This window comes from Phyllostomus hastatus, unplaced genomic scaffold, assembly GCF_019186645.2.
Source record: "Phyllostomus hastatus isolate PE091 unplaced genomic scaffold, TTU_PhHast_1.1 phas_contig_17, whole genome shotgun sequence".
NCBI classification, from domain to species: domain Eukaryota; kingdom Metazoa; phylum Chordata; class Mammalia; order Chiroptera; family Phyllostomidae; genus Phyllostomus; species Phyllostomus hastatus.
Window position 1 is genome coordinate 36,416,226 of NW_025333664.1, and position 26,714 is coordinate 36,442,939.

Genomic DNA, 26,714 nt, shown 5'->3' on the forward strand with positions numbered 1-26,714 from the left:
TCTGAATCATAAGGGTGCCAAAAGGAGAAAAGGAAGAGCAAGAAATTGAAAATTTATTTGAACAAATAATGAAGGAGAACTTCCCCAATCTGGCAAAGGAAATAGACTTCCAGGAAGTCTAGGAAGCTCAGAAAGTCCCAAAGAATTTGGACCCAAAGAGGAACACACCAAGGCACATCATCATTAAGTTACCCAAGATTAAATATAAAGAGAGAATCCTAAAAGCAGCAAGAGAAAAAGAGACAATTACCTACAAAGGAGTTCTCATCAGACTGTCAGCTGATTTATAAAAAGGAACCTTACAGGCAAGAAGGGGCTGGAAAGAAGTATTTGAAATCATGAAAGCTAAGGACCTACATCCAAGATTACTCTATCCAGCAAAGCTTTCATTTAGAATGGAAGGGCAAATAAAGTGCTTCCCAGATAAGATCAAGTTAAAGCCCTTATTACATGAAATGTTAAAGGGACTTACCTAAGAAAAAGAAAATCAAAAATACGAACAATAAAATGACAACAAACTCACACCTATTAACAAATGAACCTAAAAGAAAAGAAAAATAACAAAAACAACAACTAAGCAAACAACCAGAACAGGAACAGAATCCGAGAAATGGACATCACAGAGAAGGAGGTCAGTGGGGAGGAGGAAAGGAGGGATGGGGGAAAAAGGTACAGGGAAGAAGAAGCATGATTAGGAGGCATAAAATAGACAGGAAAAGATAAAAAATGGCATAGGAAACAGAGGACTCAACTTATATCTACAACCCATGGACATGAACTCGGGAGGGGAGTAAATGCTGGAGGGTTGGGAGTCAGGGTGGAGAGGGGATAAAGGGGGAAAAATCGGGAAAACTGTAATAGCATAATCAATAAAAAATACTTAAAAATACAAGCAGCAAAATGATAACAAACTATCAACAACTGAACCTAAAAAAAAACAAAACAAAACCAAACTAAGCAAACAAGTAGAACAGGAACAGATTTATAGAAACAGAGATCACATGGAAGGTTATCAGTGGGGAGGGAACAGGGGTGGGAATAGGAGAAAAAGTACAGGGAATAAGAAGCATAAATGGTAGGCACAAAATAGACAGGGGGAGGTTAACAATACTATGGGAAATGGAGAAGCCAAAGAACTTATATGTACGACCCACGGACAAAATGGGACAACTGTAATAGCATAATCAATAAAATATATATGATAAAAAAACAAGGCACATCAAAGGGAGGGAGTGTGATCAGACTCTCAGTCAGAGAAAGAGTAAGGCACTGCTTTGCAGGGTCATCAAAGTGCAAGGTGGGAGCCTCACCAATCCCTCAGGTATGCATAAGTCTCTGGAAGTGATGCCAGGTTTGCAGACCCATCATCTCCCCTGCAGTGACCTAGGGCCCTCTGGCCAGAACGCCTACTCCCTAGAAAGGGCTGATAAACACTGGCCACCTCAATCTCAGCCCTACAGAAACCACCCCTGCTAACAGCACAGCCTGTCACCCAAGGCCAAGATAAAGACACAGCCAACTGGACTTCCACTTTCTTCAGGCACCATTTCCCCACCACCTTGTTTGGACTCTGTTTTCCCTCAACCTTGTCAGTTAGAGAGTTACAAACTGTCATTTTAATTGAGTCCTTTCCACAAATGACCAGTCTCATTCATTCTGAGTTAATTTTTATCTATTTCAGTTTTTAGGAGCTGAAATGTTCTGATCTTATTTTCAAATTCAGATGATTTAACTCTCAACTATAATTGCAGCTCACACTGTGTTCATGTACTCATCCTCATAAAAAAATGCTACAGGGTGAGTAGTGCTGCTAGATCCATTTTTCAGGAGCTGAAATTAGGTCACTGGGCATACACAGTGAGTGGTGGGGTTGGGATTTGAACTCAGGACCTTCTGACCAAAAAGCCTGTGCATCTAAAGGCCTCATAGCATGTGTCCTCTTCATATACCCTCAACATCAACTACAAGGTCCCTACCCTACCTGGAAAGATCCCCTCCTCCCACTAACTCTTATGAAGAAGCAAAAGGCAGGAATTGCAGGGAGACTCAGGGCTCCAGACCCCCCATTTTAGGTTCATTTTCACCACTATATAAGAAAGATGAGGAAAAACTCTTCAATTCTCTCTGATTAAACAAAAGGTATCCATCATTTTAACCATCTCAGTGCCAATGGAACGAAGAACAGCCTTCCATAAACTTCCCAAAGAGTTTCCCTTATACTTTTGTCTGGAATAAAACAAAGTCATGGAAAATATATTGAGTTAGCCAAAATGACCACTTGATTTTTTTTCCATATAATAGTAGTCTTTAGTTGTCTTTAACTTCATTCAAAACAATTTTGTTAGATTGTATTGTGACAGCTGTCATACCAGTATGCATTAAAAAAAAAAACATCAAAATTGGTGAACTTTTGTGCAGCCATTTTAATATTGAAGATGGAAGAAAATATGCAACATTTTCAATGTATTATGCTTTATTATTTCAAGAAAGGCAGAAACACAACTGAAATACACAAAAAAAGATTTGTGCAGTATATGGGGAAGGTGCTATGACTGATTGAATGTGTCAAAAGTGGTTTCAAAGTTTCTTGTACTATTGACATTTGGGCCAAATAACTTTTTGCTGCAGGGCTGTCTTATGCATTGGAAGATGCATAGTAGCACCTCTGGCCTCTACCCGCTAGAAGCCAATAGTGGGAGACAGCCAACATACTCAAAATGTCCAAATCAGTAAAGTTATTGGTGAAAATTAAAAATGTGTCTTTTATTTTACAGAAAAAAACTAAAAAGACGTTTTGGTCAACCCAACATTTAAACCAAACCCAAAAGTTTTCAAAATGAAATTTTTGCCTAGGGTTAAAATCTACACCCACCATTTTGCTACTATTTTATTTTCCACAAAGTTAACTCAGCTGGAGTTATCTGACAGAGGGGCAGGGTTGTGGGGGATAGGAAGTTAAGGGGGTATCACAGGTGGCGCTAGCAGCATGAGTATAAAATGGGGCTACAAAATGCAGGTCTGGAGGCACTGAGACACAGGCCTGGCTCAATCTCAGCTTCAAGTAACCCACCCAAAGATGGCAAGGGATCCAGAGAAGCAGCCAGACACTGCCCATATCTCTGGGGTCCATGGCAAGGAAAAGAAGCTACCCATCACAATTCCCACAAAGGAAGTATTTACCATCATCTACCAAACCAGGTAGGGAGGGAAGAGCTGATTTTAAGAGACTGCTCTCCCCCCTGGCATTAAACCCCACTGAGATCCTCACCTGGCTAGGTTATCCAAAAGCCACCTTGCCGCTTGTCTGAGCAAACTTGAAAACTAATTTCCAGAGTTATCCTAAGTATCACAGGGCCGCACTTGATGGGAATTGCCCACCAGAGGGCACTGTTAAAACAGAAGACTCTTCCATCCAGTTTGTCAACCCGGATATTTCAGGTTTCAAGTTTCTCCAGGGTTGAATCAAAAAACAGACTGTGTGAGATCAAAGCCTCCCTCTGGAGTTTTGAAGAATCATTAAGAAAATGAAACCTTATCTAATGGCCTTTAATTTACATGAGTTTAGCTTTAAATAGCTTATGAATTTTTTTCTAAATCTAAAATTAACTTGGAAGGAAGAAATATTCATGGTCATCTTACTTGGTGTTCATTTAACATTAAGGGACACTCAACTTTATAGTAATAGGCATGTTGTATTTTCTCAAGATGTCTTTTTAAATTAAGTTTATTAGGGTGACATTGGTTAATAAAACTATAGAGATTCAAGTATACAATTCTATGATACATCACCTGTATACTGCACTGTGTGTTTACCACCCAAAGTCAAATCTTCCATCACCATATATTTGACCTTCTTTTACCCTTTACTAACCCCAGCCTCCTTCCCTCTGGTAACCTCCATAGTGCTGTCTCTGTCTATGAGTCTTCATTTGTTTTTTTTTCTTGTTTGTTTCTTTGTTGCTTTCAGTTTTAAATCCCACATATGAGGAAAATCATATAATTGTCTTTTTCTGTCTGACTTATTTTGCTTAAGCATATTCTCAAGGTCTATCCATGTTGTCACAAATGGCAGCATTTCATCTTTTCTTACAGCTGAAGTAGTATACCACTGTGTATCTTTTATGTACCAAATTTTATTTCCAGATCATATACATCTTTCAAGATGCCTTTATAGTCAAATGAAAAGAAAAAGGAGTAGGGGAAGGAGAAGGGGGGGGAGGAGAAGGGAAAGAAGGAGGCAAGAAGGGGGAAGAGGAAGAAAAGGAGGAGAAAGAGAAGACAAGGATGAAGAGGAAGAACAAAAATGGAAAAGGAAGAAGACAACAGACATGGTACTAAGTTTGCATCTTTCCGTTTATGGCCAGAATACACCCTGTCAGCTCAATTCCTGTGCCAAGTACGGCAGCATGAAAACTTTAGTCAATATTTGAAATTGAAGCCACTTTTAAAACAGCTATTAAAATTAGGGAGGAGGGAAGATTACCTTTTGTTTAATAGTGTGTTTAAAAATAGGTCTTTTCCTTTATCTATGCTGGTTTTATAACACGTGATTATACTAGAAAATAGTGTTTAATTTTGTAATTTAATGGAACAATCTCAGATTGTTTTAGAAAGTCAAAGAACTCAAAGCATCTGAGTTACTGCACATACACCTGAAGCATGAAAACTATCCTTATCAGCTGAAAACTTTCACAAACTAAAACTATTTTTAAATTTTGGGCATTTATTTTTATCTTCCAAAAGAGCTAAACCTGTTAATGCTTTCCTAATCTTGACTCTTGAAGAACTGGAAAATATCATCCGTTTCCACAATTTATCACCATCAGTAAACAAGTTCTTTCCTTCAGCAAATGTTTACTGAGTTTTGTCTTCAGTGTGCCAGGCCGTGCCATCACACACCACTCTACTCTCTGTCCCTGGGCCTTCCCTCAGCACAGCCCTCTGTCCCCAAAAGGCCGCAAATTCAGGTTAAGTAAGGGGGGAATCCAGTTGCTCATTAAGTAAGTTAGAAGTGGAGAACTTCACAGCCCTTCATTCAACCTCTGTTGAAGACATTCTAAAAACTGTGCAGTGAACTGACTGTTCTCCCTTAACAAATTCCCTGATACCAGCCACTTCATTCCCATTCCCACATTAAAGCCAAAATCTAGAATCCAGTATCTATAACATTCAATTCCTCATCAGACTCCTAGCTACCAACATTGATTAATCCAATTACCTAAACACTGAAGTCATCATCACTCATTCATTTATTCATTCAGCAGGGCTTCCCTATCCACCTGTCATTTAGAACACATCAATCTTATTCTCTTACACCTTATACATCTGCTCCAAGATCTCAGCTCTACTACTATAAAATCGATTAGGTCTATGGACTTAAGCAAATTATTTGAGCTCACTGAGTCTCTTTGACAAAGAAAAATGGAGCTCAGGATGACTTGTTTGGGTCCTGTAAGGATTAAGTGAGATAGTGCACATGAGCACAAAGCAGAGTTTCCGACACCAATACAAGCTCAAGCAGCATTGTTTCATCTTTCCTGTCCTGGCCCCTCTTTCATACCAGGCACTTCATCACTCTTTACGGCTCTCACTCTTATTGCCCTTTCTATTTTTCCCTAGTGCTGAATCAAACATTTTCTGGAAGATAAGATTCAATCCAGTCCTCTCCTTTGAACAACTTCTCTAGTTAACAACCTATCTTTTTTTTATTATACATGAATGTTTATTATAGTATTTGTCATGGCCACAATAACATCTAAATTACCAACCACAGTAGGTTAATGAATAAAAAATGAAGAATAGTCATTCAGTGCACTACTATAAAGCAGTTAAAATGGGTCCACTTGAACTACAGGTATTAAACTTGATAAATATCAACACAATGATAAACAAAGACAAGTTATAGAATACATGTACAAAATACATTTACATAAATTCTAAAATATATAAAATCATGGTATATCTTTTTTGTACATTTTTAATTAAAAATATTTTAACTTTTCATAGTTATTTTTTTTACATTTTTACTGTTGAAGTACAGTTTTCTGCCTCCCCCCCCCACCATACCGGCCCTCCCCACCTCCTTCACATTTCTACCCCCCTCGTTATTGTCCATGGGTCCTTTATAATTGTTCCTGTAAACCCTTCACCCTTTACCCCCATTATTCCCTCCCCTCACCCCTCTGGTCACTGTCAGCCTGTTCTCAATTTCAGTGTCTTTGGTTATATTTTGCTTGCTAATTCGTTTTGTTGATTAGGTTCCTGTTAAAGGTGAGATCATATGGTATTTGTCTTTCACTGCCTGGTTTATTTCACTTAGAACAATGCTCTCTAGTTCCATCCATACTGTCGCAAAGGGTAGGAGCTCCTTCTTTCTTTGTGCTGCATAGAATTCCATTGTGTAAATGTACCATAGTTTTTTGATCCATTCATTTACTGATGGGCACTTAGGTTGCTTCCAGCACTTGGCTATTATAAATTGTGCTGCTATGAATATTGGACTGCATAGGTTCTTTTGAATTGGTGTTTAAGGTTCATAGCAGTGGAATTGCTGGGTCAAAACACGGTTCCATTTTTATTTTTCTGAGAAAATTCCATACTATTTTCCATAGCGGTTGCACCAGTCTGCATTCCCACCAACGGTGCACTAGGATTCCCTTTTCTCCATTACCTGGCCAACATTTGTTGTTTGTTGCTTTGTTTATGATGGCTCCTCTGATCAGTGTGAAGTGGTATCTCATTGTGGTTTTAATATGTATCTCTCTGTTGGCAAGCAATACTGAGCATCTTTTAATATGTCTCTGGATCCTCTGTATGTCCTCCTTGGAGAAGTGTCTATTCAAGTCCTTTGCCCATTTTATAACTGGGTTTCTTTTCTTAGACTCATGCGAGTTCTTTATACATTTTGGAGATTAAACCCTTGTCTGAGGTATCATTGGCAAATATGTTTTCCCACATGGTTGGTTCTCTTTTCATTTTAATGCTGTTTTCTTTAGCTGTGCAGAAGCATTTTATTTTGATGAGATCCCATTTGTTTATTCTTTCCTTTGTGTCACTTGCTCTAGGGGACATATCAGTGAAAATATTGCTGAATGAAATATCTGAGATTTTCCTGCCTATGTTCTCCTCTAGGACTTTTATGGTGTCACAATTTGTATTAAAGTCTTTTATCCATCTTGAATTTATTTTTGTGTATGGTGAAAGTTAGTGTTCGAGTCATTTTCTTGCATGTAGCCATCCAGATCTCTCAACACCATTTGTTGAAGAGGCTATTTTTGCTCCATTTTATGCTGCTGCCCCCTTTGTCGAATATTAAGTGACCATACAGACTTCAGTTTATTTCTGGGCTCCCTATTCTGTTCCATCAGTCCATGTGTCTGTTCTTATGCCAGTACCAGGCTGTTTTGATTACAGTGGCCTTGTAATACAGTTTGATATCAAGTATTGTGGTCCCTCCTGCTTTGCTCTTCTTTCTCAAAATGTCTGCAGCTACTCATGGTCATTTATAGTTCCATATAAAGTTTTGAAGTGTTTATTCTATATATGTGAAATATGCCATTGGTACTTTAATAGGTATTGCATTGAATCTGTAAATTGCTTTGGGTAGTATGGGCATTTTGATGATGTTAATTCTTCCAATCCATGAGCACGGTATATGTTTCCACTTGTTTGTGTCTTCCTTAATTTCTTTCTCGAGTGCTGTATAGTTTTCTGAGTACAGGTTTTTTACCCTCTTGGTTAGGTTTATTCCTAGGTATTTTATTTTTTCTTGTTGCTGTATCAAATGGGATTTTTTTTCCTGATTTCTGCTTCTGATGTTTCATTGTTGGTATACAAAAATGCTTTTGATTTCTGGATATTGACTTTGTGTCCTGCTGTTTTACCAAATTCATTTATTAGGTCCAGTAGTTTTTTGCTACAGTCTATAGGATTTTCTATGTATATTATCATGTCATCTGCAAACAATGACAGTTTTGTTTCCTCTTTTCCAATTTGGATGCCTTTTATTTCCATTTCTTGTCTGATTGCTGTGGCTAGGACTTCCAATACTATGTTGAATAGGAGTGGTGAAAGTAAATAACCTTGTCTTGTTCCTGATCTTAGTGAGAAAATTTTTAGTTTTTGCCCATTGAATATGATGTTGGCTGTAGGCTCTCATATATGGCCTTTATTAGGTTGAGGAATGCTCCCTCTATTCCTACTTCGCTGAGTGTTTTTATTATAAATGAGTGCTGTACCTTGTCAAATGCTTTTTCTGCATCTATTGATATGATCATGTGATTTTTGTCTTTCTTTTTGTTTATGTGATGTATTACGTTTATTGATTTGCAAATATTGTACCATCCTTGCATCCCAGGATGAATCCCACTTGGTCATGGTGTATGATCTTTTTAACATATTGCTGGATTCATTTTGCCAATATTTTGTTGAGGGTTTTAGCATCTATGTTCATCAGCGATATTGGCCTGAAGTTTTCTTTCTTTGTTGTGACTTTATCTGGTTTTGGGATTAGGGTGATGCTGGCTTCATAGAAAGAGTTTGGGAGTCTTCCATCTTCTTAGATTTCTTTGGAATAGTGTGTGAAAGGTAGGGGTTAGCTCTTCCTTAAATGCTTTGTAGAATTCTCCTGTGAAAACATCAGGTGGAGGGTTTTTGTGTGTTGGGAGTTTTTTTTATACTGCTTCAATTTTGTCAGCTGTTATTGATGTGTTCAGGCTTTTTGCTTCTTCATTCAGTTTTAGATTATATTTTTCTAGAAATTTGTCCATTTCACCTAGGTTTTCAAACTTCTTGGCATACAGTTCTTCATAGTAATTTCTTATAATCCTTTGTATTTCTGTGGTATCAGTTGTAATCTCTCCTCTTTTATTTCCGATTGTGTTTATTTGGGTCCTCTCTCTTTTTTTCTTGATGAGTGTGCTTAGAGGCTTGTTGTTTTTGTGTATCTTTTCAAAGATAATGAGTGGACCCAACAAGCTCCTGGATTTATTGATCCTTAGAATTGTGCTTTTAGTCTCTATGTCATTAATTCTGGTCCAATCTTAGTTATTTCCTTCCTTCTACTTGCTCTACGTTGTCTTTGTTGTTGTTCTTTGAGTTCTTATAGGTGTAGCATTGGGCTGTTTGTTTGAAATGATTCTATTTTTTTTTTTTAGGTATGCCTGTATTGCTATGAACTTCCCTCTCAGGACTGCCTTTGCTGTATCCCATAAGTTTTGGGTTGTTGTGAGGTCATTTTCATTTGTTTCCAGGAACTTTTTGATTTCCTCCTTGATGTCCTTCTTGACCCACTCATTGTTTAATAGCATGCTATTCAATCTCCATGAGTTTGAGTGTTTTTGAGTATTTTCCTTGAGGTTGGTTTCTACTTTCAGTCCCTTGTGGTCACAGAAAATGCTTGATATGATTTCAATTTTGTCGAATTTGTTGAGGCTTGTTTTGTGTCCTCTCATATGGTCTATCTTTGAAAATTTTCCATGTGCATTTGAAAAAAATGTGTATTTTGCTTCTTTGGGATGAAAGTCTCTATATTATCAGTTAAGTTCATCTAGGACATTGTTCAATGCTGCAATATCTTTTTTGATATTTTGTTTGGAAGATCTATCCATTTTTGACAGTGGAGTGTTGAAATCCCCTACTATAATTGTGTTGCTGTCAATATCTTTCTTGACGTCCTCCAAGATTTTCTTTACGTATTTGGGTGCTCCTATGTTGGGTGTATATATATTTACAATGTTTGTCTTCTTGATGGTTTCTTCCCTTGAGTTTATGAAGTGATCCTCCAGGTCTCTTTATGGCCCTTGTTTTTGAAGCCTATTTTGTCTGATATGAGTATTGCTAGCCCAGCTTTTTTTCCTGTCCATTTGCTTGGAATATTTGTTTCCAGCCCTTCACTTTCAGTGTGTGTAGGTCTTTTGTTCTGAGATGGGTCTCTTGTAGGCAGCATATGTGTGGGTCATGCTTTCTTATCCCTTTGGCTACTCTACGTCTTCTGATTAGAGCATTAATTCGTTTACATTTAAGATTATTGATAGGTATTTACTGTATTTTTCGGGCTATAAGACATACTTTTTACCACATCTTTTGCTTCAAAAATTTTTTTCCTACTGTCCTTCTCTAAAACCTAGCTGCATCTACTTTTCGGACACACCTAGTTTTAGAGGAGGAAAGTAGGAAAAAAAAATTTGAAGCAAAAAATGTGATAAAAAAGTCCTGGCTGGGGTGGCTCAGTGGACTGAGCATGGGCCTGTGAACCATAGGGTTGCTGGTTCAATTCACAGTCAGAGAACATGCCTGGGTTGCAGGCCAGGTCCTCAGTAAGGGGCACACAAGAGGCAACCACACAGTGATGTTTCTTTCCCTTTCTTTCTTCTTCCCTTCCCCCTCTATCAATAAATAAATAAATAAATAAATAAATAAATAAATAAATAAAATCGTTTTAAAAATATGGGAAAAAAGTACATCTTATAGTCCAAAAACTACAGTATCCATTGCCATTTTTCATGCCTATGTTCCTCTCTCTCTTTCACTCCTTTCCTTCCTTTTCTTAAAGCAGTCCCTTTAGCATCTCTTGCAGAGCTAGTGTGGTAGAGTTGTGTTCTTTTAGACTTCTTTTGTCTGGGTAGCTCCTTATTTGGCCTTCCATTTTAATTGAGAGCCATGCTGGGTAAAGTAGCCTTGGTTGCAGGCCTCTGACTTTCATTACTTGGAATATTTCTTGCCCTTCTCTTCTGACTTGGAGCATTTCTGTTGAGAAGTCAGCTGCTAGCCTTATTGGGGCTCCCTTGATGTTACTTCATGTTTCCCCCTTGCTGCCTTTAACATTCTCTCTTTGTCTTGGAATTTTGCCATTTCAATTATGATGTGTCTTGAAGTAGGCCTCTTTGGGTTCCTCTTGATTGAGACTCTGTGTTTCCTGGATTTGTGTGACTTTTTCTCTCACCAAATTAGGGAAGTTTTCCATCATTACTTTTCAAACAGGTTTTCTATCCATTGTTCTTCTTCTCCTTCTGGTATCCCTATTATATGGATATTGTTACGTTTCATGTTGTCTTGCAGCTCCCTTAACACCTGTTTGTTCTTTGAGTCTCTTTTCTTGTTCTTGCTCTATCTGGGTGTTTTTTTCTACTTTTTTCTCCAGCTCACTGATTCGATCCTCTGCTGTATCTAGCCTGCTTATAATTCCTTCTAATGTATTTTTTATTTTTGAGATTTTATTTTTCATTTCTTCCTGGTTTTTGTTTTCTATTTCCTTTTTCATGCTGATGTAGTTCTCATTCAGTTCCTTGTAGTTGTCTGTGAACTCCTTGAGCATGTTTATAATCATTCATTTGAATTCTATATCTGATAGATTGTTTACCTCCATTTCGTTTAACTCTTTTAGTGGGGAGTCTTCCATTCCTTTTGATTGCATGTTCTTTTTTTGTCTCCCCATTTTATATGACTCTTTTTGTTTGTTTCTGTGCTTCTTGATGTTTTGCTTTGCTAACTGTCTTTGGAGAGTGAACTTCTATGAAGGCAATTCTATGAGGTTCTGTGTTGTGGTCTCTTATCTCCTTGTCTGGACGGTCCAGGTTTGCCCTTTCTTCTGTTTATATGGGCTCTTTTGTTGTACTTGGGTTTTTACCTTTTGGTGGTTTCTTTGTTGGTGGTTTTTCTCCTCCAGCAGGTATACTGAGGTTCACAGCTTCCACCTATTCTTGCATCTGATCAGTGGCAAGGGTTAGGCAAAGTGGATTAAGACAGCAGGAGAGTATTTTATGGGATTTAAAGTGTCAGCAAGTAGAGAAGAGATAGGAGATTTTTTTTTATTAAGTATAGTGTTAACTGTGGTATTTCACCCAATTAGCCACTTTTTATAAAAGGTGAAAGAGAGATAAGACTCTTGTTAAAGGGGAGGATGATTGTGAGCTAAATCCAGATCAGAGCACTTGTGCAAGATTAGATGATGAGATATAGTGACATTAAGTATAGAAAGTAGACATAATGTGACAGAGAACAGAGTTAACCACAAAAATACTAATGCTCAGGACTAAAGTGAAGTGGGCTAAAATCAGGGAGTGCTGGTGTGTAGTATATACAATTGTATGGAACAACAATTATTTACAATAGTACTGGAACAACAATAATATGACAAGAAATATATGATTTGGCCCTGGCTGGCATAGCTCAGCGGATTGAGCGTGGGCTGTGAACCAAAGTGTCGCAGGTTCGATTCCCAGTCAGGGCACATGCTTGGGTTGCAGGCCACGGCCCCAGCAACCACACATTGATGTTTCTCTCTCTCTTTCTATCTCCCTCCCTTCCCTCTCTAAAAATAAATAAATAAAATCTAAAAAAATAAATAAAAATAGCACAATATTTAAAAAAAAAAAAAAGAAAGAAATATATGATTTGGATAACCAGAATAGAAAGTACTCAATCAAGAGTTGTGTGTTACTGGAACACAGGTGAAGTAAAAGAAGGAAAATTAAAATACAATAAAGAGAGAATAAGGAAAACCAAACAATGCAATTAAACAGGGAAATAAAACAAGGAAAACTAAATATAAGGAAAAGAAATAACAAAATACTAATAACATAAAAGTGGTAAAAAATAATGACAAGATAAAAATAATACAAATGCACAATAAAATGCAGCGTTACTCTCTGCCACTCACTCTGGGCATGTGCAGCTAAAATCACCCTGGGGTGCGCTAGCCGCTGCTGGGAAGTTCCTTACAAAACAGCTGCCCACAGTTCCCAACAAGTGCATGGCTCTTCACACAGCCCAACTTTCCAGCCAGTCCGGAGACTATCTGAGTCAGGGTCCAAGGGGACCCAACTCCTCCCTTCTCCAGGTGTCGGCTGGCTCCCCCATTTCTCTGGTGCCAGGTCCACAGTCCCAGAGGGTGTATACCGCCTCTGTGAGTCTCCCACTTCGCCTCTAGTTCCCCCAGGGATGTCCAGCATCCAGGTCCCTCCTGGTGCGGGCTGCCCTCCCAGGTCTGGCAGAGGAGGGAGCTAGCGATCTAACTCTCCTCCCCGTATCCTGCAGCAGGCGCTGGCGGGGGCACAGCAGCCTTGGTCCCAGTGCAGATCCCAGGGACCTTACCGTCCCAGGTCATCTCCTCACTGCAGGTTTTTCAATGTTGTCTGCAATTTTTGCCTCCAAACTTCATATAAGCTGGGATTCCATTGGCTGTTTACTCTGTTCCTCAAAAGATCAGCTAGGTGTTCCAGCTGGGCACAGGGAGAACTGGGCTCTGCTCCCCACTACCTAGCCACCATCTCTGAGTTCTTTACCTGGGATATAGCACCAGGAAATACCAGACCTACTGTGTGTAGATGGTGCCCAGTGATCCCATGCTGGTCCTCACAGCAGTCAACAATCCCAGTCTCGTAGCTAATCCTCTCTACAAAGAGTGGTGCAGGGCAGAGGACAACAGCTGCTCCCAGCAGAAGGTACTAGCTCCCCACGGACAACTTGCTAATGGACACAGCATGCTGCCACAGCTACCTTGGCAACAGAAGCCACTAGGAAGTTTGCTTGGGGTCTCATCCTCCCATGGCCGTCGCCTCCAAGGTCAGTGTCGGTGGCACTGCTTCACAACCTATCTTATGCCAACATTTACACTGCCTCAGAAAACAACCTTTTCCACAATCCCTTTCTAAGCCAGCTAAATTTCTCAAATGTTAAGGTGCATGTAAATAACTTGGGGATCATGGCAAAAAATGCAGTTTCAGATTCAGGAGATCAGGGATAGGTCATGAGATTCTGCATTTCTAACACATTCCCAGACAGTGTCGATGATTTAGGTATACGGATACATCAAATTGCAAGAAACCAGACAAGATGCCATTGCATGGATTACAACCCAGGACAGGCTGGAATTCTTATCCTTGTTTAAACACATGAAGACCTGAAGCAGTAACGAGCCAAGAGGAGGCTCAGCCATGAAACCCATGTTCTTCCCCCAACACTGGTGCTTTCCCTAACACCACTGGGCTCAGACACCCTCCTTGACCCACCTATGGAAACACCCTTGTCCTTCTGCTCATAGGAAATGTCCATATTCGATAGCATCCTAGGAGGAGGATCTTTGAGTCTATTCTTACCTGCCCATGTCATATCCACATTTTAGACTGTAAAAGCCTACAGCACAGGTTTCATGTTACTCGAGGTTCTATAAACATTTTGGACAAAATGTTCTTTCTTTCTAGAACCTACAATGATCCACTCCAGCAGGAGAGATATGACTTGTGTTTGAAGTCCACCTTATAAAGCTCTGCACCACAGCAAGATTCAAGGCTACGTTGGCTTATTTGTCACGTTCAGCAGCACATAAATGTCCCCCTAAAAATGGTTTATTTGCAGAGCTCCTTCAAAATAGTAGTGTCAAAGTTTTGAAACAAAAGTTATGATCATCATGCTTTGAAGCTAAAAGAAAAATCAGCATTTTAGGGATTGAATTCTTAGGCTTAAGATAAATGGTGCTATATAATAATCAAAAAGCTAAATTAGCAAAGACTAATTTTATGTAAATTATATTTTTAATTGATGTTTTAAGAATTTTAGGGTACGCATGTTTTCCTCAACATGAAAATAAACCAAAATAGAGTTTTTGAAAATATCTTACCATTTCTTGTGAAACATAATCTGGACTTTTTGTATCAGCAGAATAAAAAGAAAAGTCATAAGTGAAGGTCTTGGTGCGTTCTCTTCCGGAGTCCCCAGTCCCTCCTTCTGGTATCTGGAGAGATAAGATTATAATAATAGGAGCACTGTCAGTGGAAAACTGATCTAAAGTTTTTTCTTCTTAAAAAATATACAATGATCATCATTTTTCATATTCACATCCTAAGAAACATTTAATTCCTCCTGACCACCCCTACCACACCAAAATAAATAAATCTAGAGTCAATCCATGATATGACCCAAAGCTACTTTCCTGGACTTGTTAGCATGATTACTTTATTTGAACCCGACACTCCAGCCTGACTCTGTTTTATCCTATCTTCAATGCCTTTTACTGTTCCCTTTATATAAGTGAAACCACCGGAGTTGGGGTCTGCATAACTCCAGGGCAGCTATTCACACAGACCCTCATGTAACTGAAATCCCTTAGAGTCAGTGATTTTGTGGCCCCTGTGAAAACTCCAGGTGATAGTCTTCCTCTTCCATGAAGCGCCCCTTGGGTATTCCATCCAGAAACACTTCCTTCTACCCCTGAGAGATGAGACTCTCCCAAGACATATCACATTATTGCAAATGTTTGCATATATCTTGTCTACCTTGCTTCATACCTAAATTGAACCAAAACCATGTTTAAAAATCTTCACATGCCACCAAAGCCTTACACAGCTTCCTGAATAAATTCAATGAGCAACATATTTTCCCAAAATAATTCAGACACTGTAAAGAAGATGTTTTAAGGCTCTTATTATTAAAATGTTAAAAGTGTGGGTGTTTATGTTCTGGTTATATCAATCAAGGAAATGTTTGCAAATCTCAAAAAGCAACAGAGTAATCGAGGAAAATTGATTTCACCATGCACAAAGAAAAGTCTCTCGCTCTGTTTCAGTAAATAGAATTTTTTAATGATTAAAGTTTTTACAAAGATACATGAAGCGAAGCGAAGCAAAGCAAAGCAAAGGTCACTAACATCAGGGAAAGAACAAGTGGTGGCTGGCAGAAATGTGAGAAGATGGGGAGGTCAAAGGAGGGAAAGCTAAGTATGGGCCCATCAGAGCCAGAATGTACAAGGATTGTGGTGGGTGGGGAAAGAAAGGCAATCCACTGGAGAATGCCTCAGGCAAAGGGACACCAGAGCCTCAGATGCCTATCAAATTATCTAGGGCACAACCCAACTGGAAGACAGGAGCATTCCCCACCTTCTATCATTGGAGATCAAGTTGCACCACTATGAAATTAGATTTCAAAGTGTCCAGTCCCTTGAGCCACAAATTAAGAGAAATCCAACCTAAGACTGATCTGCACTTGACCATGCAGCAGCAGGCCTCAGAAAAGCACACCGGCAAGTTTGTGACAAATATCTAAGGAAAAAGGGATGAATCCATAAAGCATGTGATTTCTTTATTATTAATTTTATGCCCTCATTTCCTCCCTAAGTAAAAAGTATTAGGGACTTAACAATTCACTGATCAAAGAAACTAATAGGATAATTTAAATGCAAAAGAAAGAACTTGCCATCTTAGAAAATTATTTTTTCAATTTTTTTCAGAAAAAAGTTCAGTGTTTTTATCCCTTGAATTTTGAATAATACCAGCACCTCTTGCAAAGTTTATGAACATCATTATTTTTATTAAAAGTAAGTAGGGCCAAAGCTTATTTAATAATTCACAAAAAGCAGTCCATGACCAGGCTAAGGACACAGGATACAGGATAAAAATGCCTGGGTCTAGACTAAGCCAATGAGCTCAGCTTGGGTCTGGTTTTCAGGTCAAATGAAACCAGGGATAGAAAAGGAAACCGAGGCTCAACCCACTTGTTTGCTCACTGAGCCCAATCCAAGAGCCAACTGACATGGCTAACTAAACTGAGAAAGGAGTGCGAAACAGCAGAAGCATTTCACTTATCCGCAAGTCACTGCAATGAACATGGGGCTCACAGAAGGGGAGGAGACCAGTTTACTACTTGCCTTTAAGTTTGTGATTACTGTTTTGCTTTTCTCCATTTGAATAATGAATTTGGCTTCCAAGTCCTTTTCCCTGCAACACAAATAATTCAATTGGGTTAGGAGAAAAAAGATTGTTATAAAAATAATTCTTACTTTTTACATATGGGAGTTTGTTTCTAAATGGCATCTGAAGTACAATCCCTGACACCACTATTGCCAAATCCTTACTAATATAAACAAGAAGACATATAAAATAGCTGCCTCCATCAAAAACTGACAAATCACGTGTTGTCAAAATCTGGAAAAATTTCTAACTGTAAGTCAAAACGAGTGTAAATGAAATGTCAGAAACTTTGGAGGGCTATAAATCATGAAAAAAGCAGCCCCACTTAACTGATTATAAAAAGAAAGACACTTTATCCCTCCACCCAGGATGAAAGCAAAGAGGAAAAGTGGACCGAGTGGTCATAACCTGTGCGGCTTCGAGGAGCAGCCAGGGCACTGCCGCCTCCTCCCATCTTCCTTCTGTCTCCATTCAGAACAGGAAGTCAAAAGAACCCCTAAAAAAGTGTCATTCTCTAAAACAAATGACATGTCTACACAACAGAGTGTTATGTCACTGAAAAAGGAATGAAGATCTCTATACACTGCTATGGAGTGGAAGCTAGGATCAATTGTTAAGTGGGGACTGCAAAGTGGAAAAAAGTATACAAGAATGCTACTATTTATTCCAAGATAAGAAAGATAACCTGGCACTTTTCAAAAAGCTACCAATGGAAAAAGAAGAAAATGTAGTAGAGCAAACAGGGTTGGAACCTAGATTTCTAAAAAAGAAACAACTTAATCTGTAAATCATCTTTAGAATGAAGAAAATAATTTACACAAAATGAAACAAAGGTATATAATTTTTTAAAAAATTGTGTAAGAGTATATTAGAGTTCATTTGAGCCAAACAGGGTATGCCTGGAAGCAAGATATCAACAGACTAAGAAAAATGCTTCCCCGTATTATATATTAAAGTAATCTAAAATGCAAACTTTTAAGTCGAAGCAAATAAACCTAAGCGTGTACTGCACAGCAAGAAACCATTTCAATTATGACAGTATGGAAGAATTTGACTGTATAATGTGATGGAACATAGCCTAAGGAGAAAAAGAACTATAAAGAAATCTCACAGCATTTTCAGTAATCATGCCTTGGTGGTAAAGTAGGCATCATCATTGTGTGATTTCTGTTTGTGTACTGTGGGATAATACATGAGTAATTATGTTGGTGCCACTGAGAATGAAAGTTTTTGGTTGAAACAACATAAGATTTATGAGATTAAGTAAAAGCTCTATAATCCTAAATCTGAATGAGAAGAAACTAGTATGAACTTTATTTAAAACTGACAGAGAGAGAGAGAGAGCCCTGGCAATGGGGAAAGCCAGCTGCCCCTGTTCTGAGGAACCAAGGCCTGCCTCCCGGTGAACAAGGGCAGCCCCACCCCAGCCACACCAGGCCCTGGCTGTGGAGCAGGCTGCCACCTAGAGTGCAGCCTTGAGAGACAAGCCTCTTGACCCACAGAAACTGTCAGATAATAAACAGTGTTTCAAACCCCTACACTGGGAGTAATTTGTTGCACAGGAAGAAATAACTGACACAAAGGCCATGTCAAAAGGACCCAAGAGTAAACCTGAGTAAGTTCCTACTGGCCAAAGTTGAGCAGCAAAAATAATAATAACTGCAAGAGAAACAGATAGAATATGCACAAGTTTATGAACTCATAACTGAAAAATAAAAACTGAATGGTCTCCTTTAGAGGATTAAGAGAATCACCTCATTATTTTGAAAGCTATTAAATAAAGGGGAAAAAATCAAGCATATCCTCTGCATTTCCTAAACAAAATCTGCAATCCAGAGTAGCCAAACGACTGTCATAGTTGTTGAGGGGAAGTTTCTCCTCCCAAGGTATTCCAGCTAATAAATGAAGATGGAATGAAAGAATTAGAATATCAATATTGTGCAAACCATGGTGCATTAATGTCTCTAGAGAGTGACCATTAATGGCTGCTAACTCCAGCCTCCAGGACACAATCAGACATGGGCGCATCCTAACTGCAGGGCCAACACCACTGCCACGGCAGTCCTGTCCTCAGTGAACCACCAGGAATACAGAGGCAGGGGTGGGGGGGGGGACGGGGGGCAGGGGGCAGGACACCACCAACAGTGCAGGGAGGCAATCAGCACCACCATGCAGCCTCTGGGAAGGCCGGTAGATAAACGAGCAGATTTACTCAATAACAGCAACAACAAACTGCAAGGAATATAAAGATGGAAGAGTAACCTATTAAAAAAGACTTGAAAGATGTAACCAATGGATCTCAACTCAAACAGAAAAGGCTTTTTGAAATTATATGTAGAGAAATGTTAACATGGACTAGGTATTTGATGATATTAAGGAATTATTATTACTATTTTAAATGTGATTATAGTATCATGATGATTTTTTGTCTTAACCTTTTAGAGATACATACTAAAATATTTATAGATAAAATGTTATGATGTTTTGGATTTACTTCAAAATAATTCAGGGGTAGAGGAACCAGGTGCTGGTAGCATTCTGACCTCTTCAAGATGAACAGACGGAATACATAAACCTAAAGAGTATGTTGTAGTGAACACCATTCAAAAACTACAGCGGGGTCACACAGACCCCATTTAACTTCTCCAAGCCAGGGGGAAGAAGGATGCAGCTGGAATCCCACCCACGTGCAAGGCACTTCCACTCCCACTCTCCAGGTCTTGGGCCCAAAAGTGAGATGTGCCTTGGGGAAATCCCATGTTCTTGTGGCCCACAAAACAAATACTCCACAAATTGATGCCTTTCCTGAAGCATTTAACTGCCTCCTAGAGCATACCCTGCCAGTCAAGAAAACTGCATGGATGAGTTTTAATACCCCAGACTGCCCCCCATCTGGATTCCTCCCATTCCTTGTGAGTCATTTCTCAGTCACTCATTAATCTGTCTAGAGCTCTCATTTTAAAACCATTAATATCAACAAGTACCTGGGGGTGGGGGGGCACACAGAATTATCCAGGGATCTAAGATTAGAGGTGACCCTGTCAATTCTTGTTTATAAAACTTGAAGCAATTCAGCTGCTACCATACCTGCCACTTGTGTCAGAAGCCCGAGGTTAAGTAATGCCACAGGTCCAGAGCCTTATACCTTTGGAGTACAAGGGCCCTCTACAAGATCGTTTAGTCTAAGCTATAAGTAACCACAAAAGTACTTTCCTAGTTCTAAATTAACATCCATTCTATAAAAATACTAGGAAAGCTATTGACTGAAAGACCATTATGTAATATAAGAGTGTCTTTCGATGAACACTTCTGAAATCAAAACTGAACAAGCTAGGTGGGTTTCAAAGCATTCACCACCTCCTTGACACTGTATGACTCAAGTGTGGTGATGGGGAAGGGGATGGCAACAGGTTCACAGTCCTAAGGAACCCTGGGCTTCCTGTTTCTCAGAAAGTTCTGTGCCCCAAAGACAGGTACCCTACTCAAACCCTGGACCCAGCCCAGGACCCAGCAGCACCATCAGCCACTGGGAACTCAGGCTGTACCTCAGACCTACTGAATGGGAAGGAACCTGCATTTTAACAAGAGTCCTAAGTGATTCCAATGAACACTAATGTCTGACAAGCACTGCTCTGACATTATATTAATATGGCAGGGTGATGACTATTCTTACATTTACTCTCATGAAAGAAACTCCACAATGTTTGTACTTTATACACTGGGAAACTCACTAACTTTTTACTTTGACCTTTAAGTTTATTTTCTAAATTGAATGCAAGAATATGGATATAACCTAAGTCAACTGAAACTGTCTCCACCCCTTGCTCTTATATTGTACATTAGCTTCTGACCAAGAGCAATAACTGTCTGACACAATCGGCTCTAAAGAGTCACCTGAGTGCCACCACACCCAGGTTCCCTCACTCTCAGCACTCTGCCCAGCTACCAGCTTCCAGCCCTTTCTACCTCCAGGCTGCTTCCCAATGCCAGTGTAAGGCTGCCGAAAACAGTTTGAAGTCATTTTAACAGTAATCACATGTCACCCAGAGAGCCTTTGCAAGCCTTCTGCCCTGTCCCCTCATTAGATGGACCACATGCTTGTCTCACCCACCAAACTGAGAACGTAAGAGTAAGGACTCTGCTGGCCTACATTTATATCCCCAGGTCCAGGCACAGTACCTGCAACTTTGAGATGCTCATAAAATGTTGCTAAATGTGATAGACTGACTGAAATAATGAATGAATGGTTCTTACCCCAGCCTACTCCTCACCACATGCATCTTCTACTTGAAACCATGTCCCTTACCAGCCCCCCTAGAATCCTTTGTTCTTGCTTCCTCACAGGCTATGGTATCTTCCTGTCTTCATTCTTAAGCAAGCCTTGTCTCAGGTCTAGTTTGATTCACCTTCCCTTCCTGTACCTACCTAGCTTATCCTGCTTATATGGATTTTATTCCTACTGATATAATCCCTCCAATTAGTCTAGAGCAGGAGTGTCAAACTCACTTTCACCGGCGGCCACATCAGCCTCACAGTTGCCTTCAAAGGGCCAAATGTAATTTTAGGACTGTATATATGTAACTACTCCTTAACAGCTAAGTGAGAGGTCAGTGCTGCTGCTGGATAGAAACCAGGTGCCAGGCTGGATAAAACAAAGTGGAGGGCCGGATTCGGCCAGTGGGCCTTGTGTTTGCCACCTCCGGTCCACAGAATACCAGAGAAGCAAGAACCCAGATTCCTTCACCCTCCAACCTGAGTCCACTGAGCACAAGAGGACAACATTTACAATCCCTGCTCAGTGCTTTGTCTTAATCATTTGGCTCAAGACTGTAAAACAGCAGGTACTGAGAGCTCCCCCAGCTCAGGTCAATGTCCTCTGACATTTCAGAAACATGGGAAATAAATCTTGACATTTTTCTCATATTGAGGAAAATAAATAATCCTAAAATATTATTTGAACATTGATTTGATAACAGAGCAAAATGAACTATGTCCTTCCCTGGCCACTCTGGTGAATTGGGTTTCTCACCCGAAAACTCAATTATGGTCCCTTCATATAAATAAGTAATTTATTTGCAAGGTCTGGAAACCAAATCATAAGATGCCACAAATGAACCAACTAGAGTAAGTAAACTGAGTTACAGATCAATATTTTTGTGGAGGAAAGAAGAAAAGACAATTTTAAAATATCAAATCATAAAAAGAGATAAAAATTATGAGATTTCAGACATATGAGTAGGAGAAAGCTTACTCGAAAAAACAACCCTGTGTTATTTCAAATATTTTGAAAATGTTTTTGAATTGTTCAGCAATTCAAATTGATTCCATTTATTCACTGATAGCATTTTTGGCCATTGCATAATAAACAGCCTGACTAGACGGTGTAAGATCTCCAAACTGAGCCATCTGCTTGGAAGAGACTAAAGACTGGCTTATTCACCCCAACCTCGGAAGTAAATCAGTATCCCCCCAAATTCACTTTAAAACTTACAGACTAAGAAAGCAATATTTAACTGCCTTCATATCACAGGACACTCAACAGCAAAAATAAAAATTAAAAAGTCTATTTAAAAAAAAAAGAAGGTGTCCTGGCTAGTTTAGCTAAATGGAGTGAGCACAGGCCTGCAAATGGCTCAGTTCCCAGTCAGGGCACATGCCTGGGTTGCACTCCAGGTCCCCAGTAGGGGGTGCACGAGAGGCGACCACACTTTGATGTTTCTCTCCCTCTCTTCCTCCCTTCCCCTCCCTCTAAAAATAAATTTTAAAAATCTGTTTTTTTTTTAAAAAAAGGTGTGACCTCCATGTGTACTACTATGCAAAACCCAAGGAACACTGTAAGTGGGAGAAAGAACAGAGCAAAACTGTGTGCTGACCATGATCCAGTTTGCAGTTCAATAAATACAACAAGGCAGAATATGCACACACATACTTCCAGATGCACAGAACATCCCTGAACATTTCTGAAAGGATAAACAGGAAGCTATTAACAGTGGTTACCTCTGGACTTCAGGGGATGAGAAAATAAATTGAACATCTCACCACTGAAATTTATTTTAGCATGACTTCATATTACTTTTATAATTAAAGTAGCTTTAGTTAATTAAAAGACAAAAAGCTCCTGAATTAAAATTTTGGGTGCTCCTCAGTGCTCTAGGGTTAAGTCCACATCCTCACATGGCAGGCTCTTTACCCTCCCCTCCTGACAATCCAGCCACAGAGAAGACACCTCACCTTTGCCTTGTACTTCCACACCACCCCCTGCCATAGGTACCCTCGTGCACAGCCTAGATGTGCCTCTCTCCTTCCCTACCTTTCTGCAAACCAGTGCTCAACATTCAAAACCAGGCCCAGACTCCCCTCCTTTGGGAAGCACTCCTGATCCCCTATGCTCAATGATTTGCTCCGTCCCTCCACTCAACCCAACAGCACTTTTCTTCTCTTTCATTCAGGTTCCAGATAAAATACAGGACACCCAATTAAATCTGAATTTCAGATAAAAAAATAAATTTTTAGTATAACTATATCCCAAATATTGCATGAGACCTACTCATACTTTACTGTTGGTTGCTAACACTGACAGCACCATCTCTTACCCAGGGGTGTGCACCCAGCAGGCAATTCCAGTGAAATGCATTTGTATCAGCCTCCATTTGTCAAGCCCAGAGAGTGACTGAGTGGAGTCTTCAATTACACCCTCAGCAACCAGTGGAGTACTGGAGGCCCCATAATATAATGTGTCACTTCACTTATGTTAAAGTGCGGAAACAAACTTAGGGAGGGCTGTTCTCCTGAAGCCATATTTTCCTTATCCTAATGGCCAATTCAGAGCACTCAAAGATTCTGGGGCTGCCAACTATACTTAATAGCTCCTCATGGAATTCCTAAAAGCCCACAGCACAGTTTTTAAGAAAAACCCAGGGAAAACTGATCCTGAAAAAAACATGCAGTGAGTTTCTCAGACAACCACCCTGACTTTATTTCAGGTGCTCAGAATGCACCTTACCACACAGCAGGCAGGTGGAAGTCAGCAGCACCATAACCTACATCCAAGTGCCAACCTTGAGTGGCAGCCAGTCTGCATGGCCTCCACCCCATTCCCCATGGGCTATTACTATGAAAGAGCCAAGGACAGCAGCACTGCACAGTCTCAGATGCTATGAGCACCACATGCTAAATGAAATCCTCTGCTGACCCCTGCTAACACAGGAGGGAGCTATTAAGCTGAGCCTTTTATTATCTTGCCCTGGTTTAGAGAGGGTGTAATAAACCTAAAACATTAGGCAAAGAGCCAGCTGTTAGAGGCTGGGATCCCAGAGAGGCAAACAATCTGGGTGAGTTTAGCACGCAGGGTGCTTGCTCATTAAGGTGTGCCCTAGTGATTAACACCTGGAGGAGGAGGAGACAGAAGCAGGACTGGGCAGAGGGAACAGTGAGTGCAGTTGCCTCAGTGGACCCCACAGGCAGCTCTGGAGCTATAGTGACCCTGCAGAGTTGCCCAGGTTGAAACCGGATGACCAGGTCTTTATTCCCTCCTCCTCCCAGGGAAGGGAAAAGCTTGAGGCCCTGAGGCGCTGACATGAAGGCCAAGCCAACAGCACTCCAGAGCTGGGCAACAAGCTTCAGCAAAGGAAGACCTGGGCAGCAAGTACAGGATCCGCCACACTGCCTCCCCTAAACTGATGCCAGAGGGCACACTGACAGGCAGCAGCCACTCCCCAACAGACAGTAATGGGCAAGGAAGAAGACAGATACTGGTTTTGTTTCCAGCTGAAGTAAAGAAAGCCTAACAATCAGAATTGTCTCAATGCAAATGAGTTGCCTTGAGACTATGGAGGTTTAGCTGTTGGCTAACAAGCCCTTACCTGGGTCACTGTATGTGGAGATTTGTGTGTTCATTCAGTCCACAAATATTTAGTGAGTACCTTGAACATGCCAGATAATACTCTCAAGGCAGGGAAAAGGTGGTAAAGGGTAAAGACTGTGCCTTCCCAGAATCTGCATTTCAGTGAGGCAGTTAGAAAAAAATAAATGCAATTACATTTTAGATACTACTAAATTCTATAAAGAAATGAAAGGGTGCCCAGGGCAGAGGCAGGGGGAGGCAAGTACTCAGAAAAGACCTCACCTGAGGGAATGTGTGAGCAAACACTTGACCAGAACAGGGCTGAGGGCCCTGCAAAGATCTGGGGAGAGCATTTCAGATAAAGAAAACAGCAGGTGCACGGGCTCTGGGGCAGGACCCAGCCAGAGCCTTGGGAAAGAACAAAGGGCCTGTGTGACTGCAGAAGAAAGAGGGGATGCAAAATTAGAGGATGCGGCCAGAAAAGGAGGCTGGGGCCACACCACATCAGGCCTTCAAGGCCTTGGTTCAATGGCTAAGCCTTTGGAACTAAAATGTGATCTGAAGCAAAGGACACAGGAAGGTTCTGAGTGCAGGGGAGTGGCATGATCACACTTAGGTTTCTAAATGGTCCCTCCAGCTGCTCTGTGGACTTCAGAGGAGCGAGAGCAGAGCAGAAGCCCAGTGAGGAGGCCGAGCAGGAGGTGCTGGGCCAGGGGTGACAGTGGAGATGGGCCCAAAAGACAATGCAGCCAGATTTGAATTCCCAAGACCTGCTAGAATTCCCAAGTCATCTGAAGAGCCCAACCCACACCTACCAAGTGAGAATCCCAGGACAAGGGACCGGGAATCTGTACATTTAACATAGGAGGTGCTGGAAACCAACCAGGCTTGAGAGCCACTGCCTTGGTCTGCAATCCCTCCTCACCTGGGAGGAGCTGGGACTCCACAGAGTGTGTGGAAACTTAAATGCCTTCAGCTCCCTCTGAGATGGTGCTTTACTGGGTGGTCTCAGTCCATCCTTTACATGAGCCCAACTGCCCCCAATTCCAAAGAAAAGTCCAGAAGTCACTGAGAAACACTGTGAAGTGGGGAGAAAGAGCAAATAGTAAAGGAGTATGAAAACTACAGTCCAGCTTGTGGTAAAACAGAAAGGGGGGTGGATAATATACACATTATTGAGTAAGAACCTAAAGGTGGTCATAATTAGTACCATTCCAGGAGCATAAGAGTAAAGTTAATTCACTCAGAGCATTAGGCTTCATTCTGTCATGCAAGCCTGGTCCCAGTTAAGCAAAGCTGGTAGAAAGCTGAAGAATTTCGAACATTACAAAATTCAACCCCAAAATCATAAATAATTAAATTTTGCTCAAGACTAAAGATGACAATGACACTTTTGGTCATTTTGGATACTCTGCAGGAAGCCAAGACGGTGAAGGGCTGAGAGCCAAGGTGAGGCTCAGAAATAGAGCACTTGACAAAAAGAGGATGAACTCAGAAGAGAGGAAGAAACCTTGCCCATGACCTCATCTCATGCTAAGAAACTGAGGACCCAGGAGGTTAGATGACTCATTCAAAGTTGCTACTACAGTCAGCACTATGAAAGGTTAGAGGAATTAAGCAAGAATTCAACACTTCAAAGCCACAGAGAACTGCTGAGGGCAAAGCTAGCCCCCTAACTTGATTTCAGCTACATCCTTCTCAAGGCAGGGGTTATGTAAGTTTGGGCTCCTGTGGTAACACAATGGGCCAGTCAGCACATTTAAGGAATCCATACAAATATTACTCTCTGAACAGGGTACAAAGTCAGTTACCCTAGCTCCCCATCCCATTTCGAAGTACCCCTTCTTCCAGGACTCACAAAGACTCTAATGCTGGTCCCTCTGCCTCAAATATACTTTTCTCCTCCTCACTTTTCCTTCAAAGCCCTTAAAGATGTATCCTCCTCCAGGAGGCCTTCCCAGGTGTCTCTTAGTCATTACCTTCTGTGTGATATTCCATAACACACCACAGAGGTTTCCATGTTCTGTTTAACTGGTGGACAACATGTTTGTCTCCCCCACCAGTCCAGACGCTTCCTGGGGGCAGAGTTCATACCCCACCTTTTACAGATCCACAACGTCCAGCAGTCCTTCCACACAGGCAAGCTCTTGAATGAATGAATGAATGAATGAGCAATCAAAGAGTGAATA

The 26,714-nt window shown here is 40.5% G+C and overlaps 1 protein-coding gene across 5 annotated transcripts in view; it reads right to left on the reverse strand.

The window, feature by feature from the left end:
- Positions 1 to 26,714, reverse strand: part of KIF16B (kinesin family member 16B) — a 330,800-nt gene that overhangs the window by 278,265 nt on the left and 25,821 nt on the right. For 4 of the 5 annotated variants that reach the window (XM_045833301.1, XM_045833299.1, XM_045833297.1 and 1 more), the window contains exons 2-3: positions 16,640 to 16,709; positions 14,618 to 14,731 (exon numbers count right to left, since the gene is read on the reverse strand). In XM_045833301.1, coding sequence (XP_045689257.1) covers positions 14,618 to 14,731; positions 16,640 to 16,709 — 184 coding nt within the window. Of the gene's footprint in view, positions 1 to 14,617; positions 14,732 to 16,639; positions 16,710 to 26,504; positions 26,610 to 26,714 lie in introns of those variants that run through there. The other variant, XM_045833298.1, reaches the window with a different exon arrangement.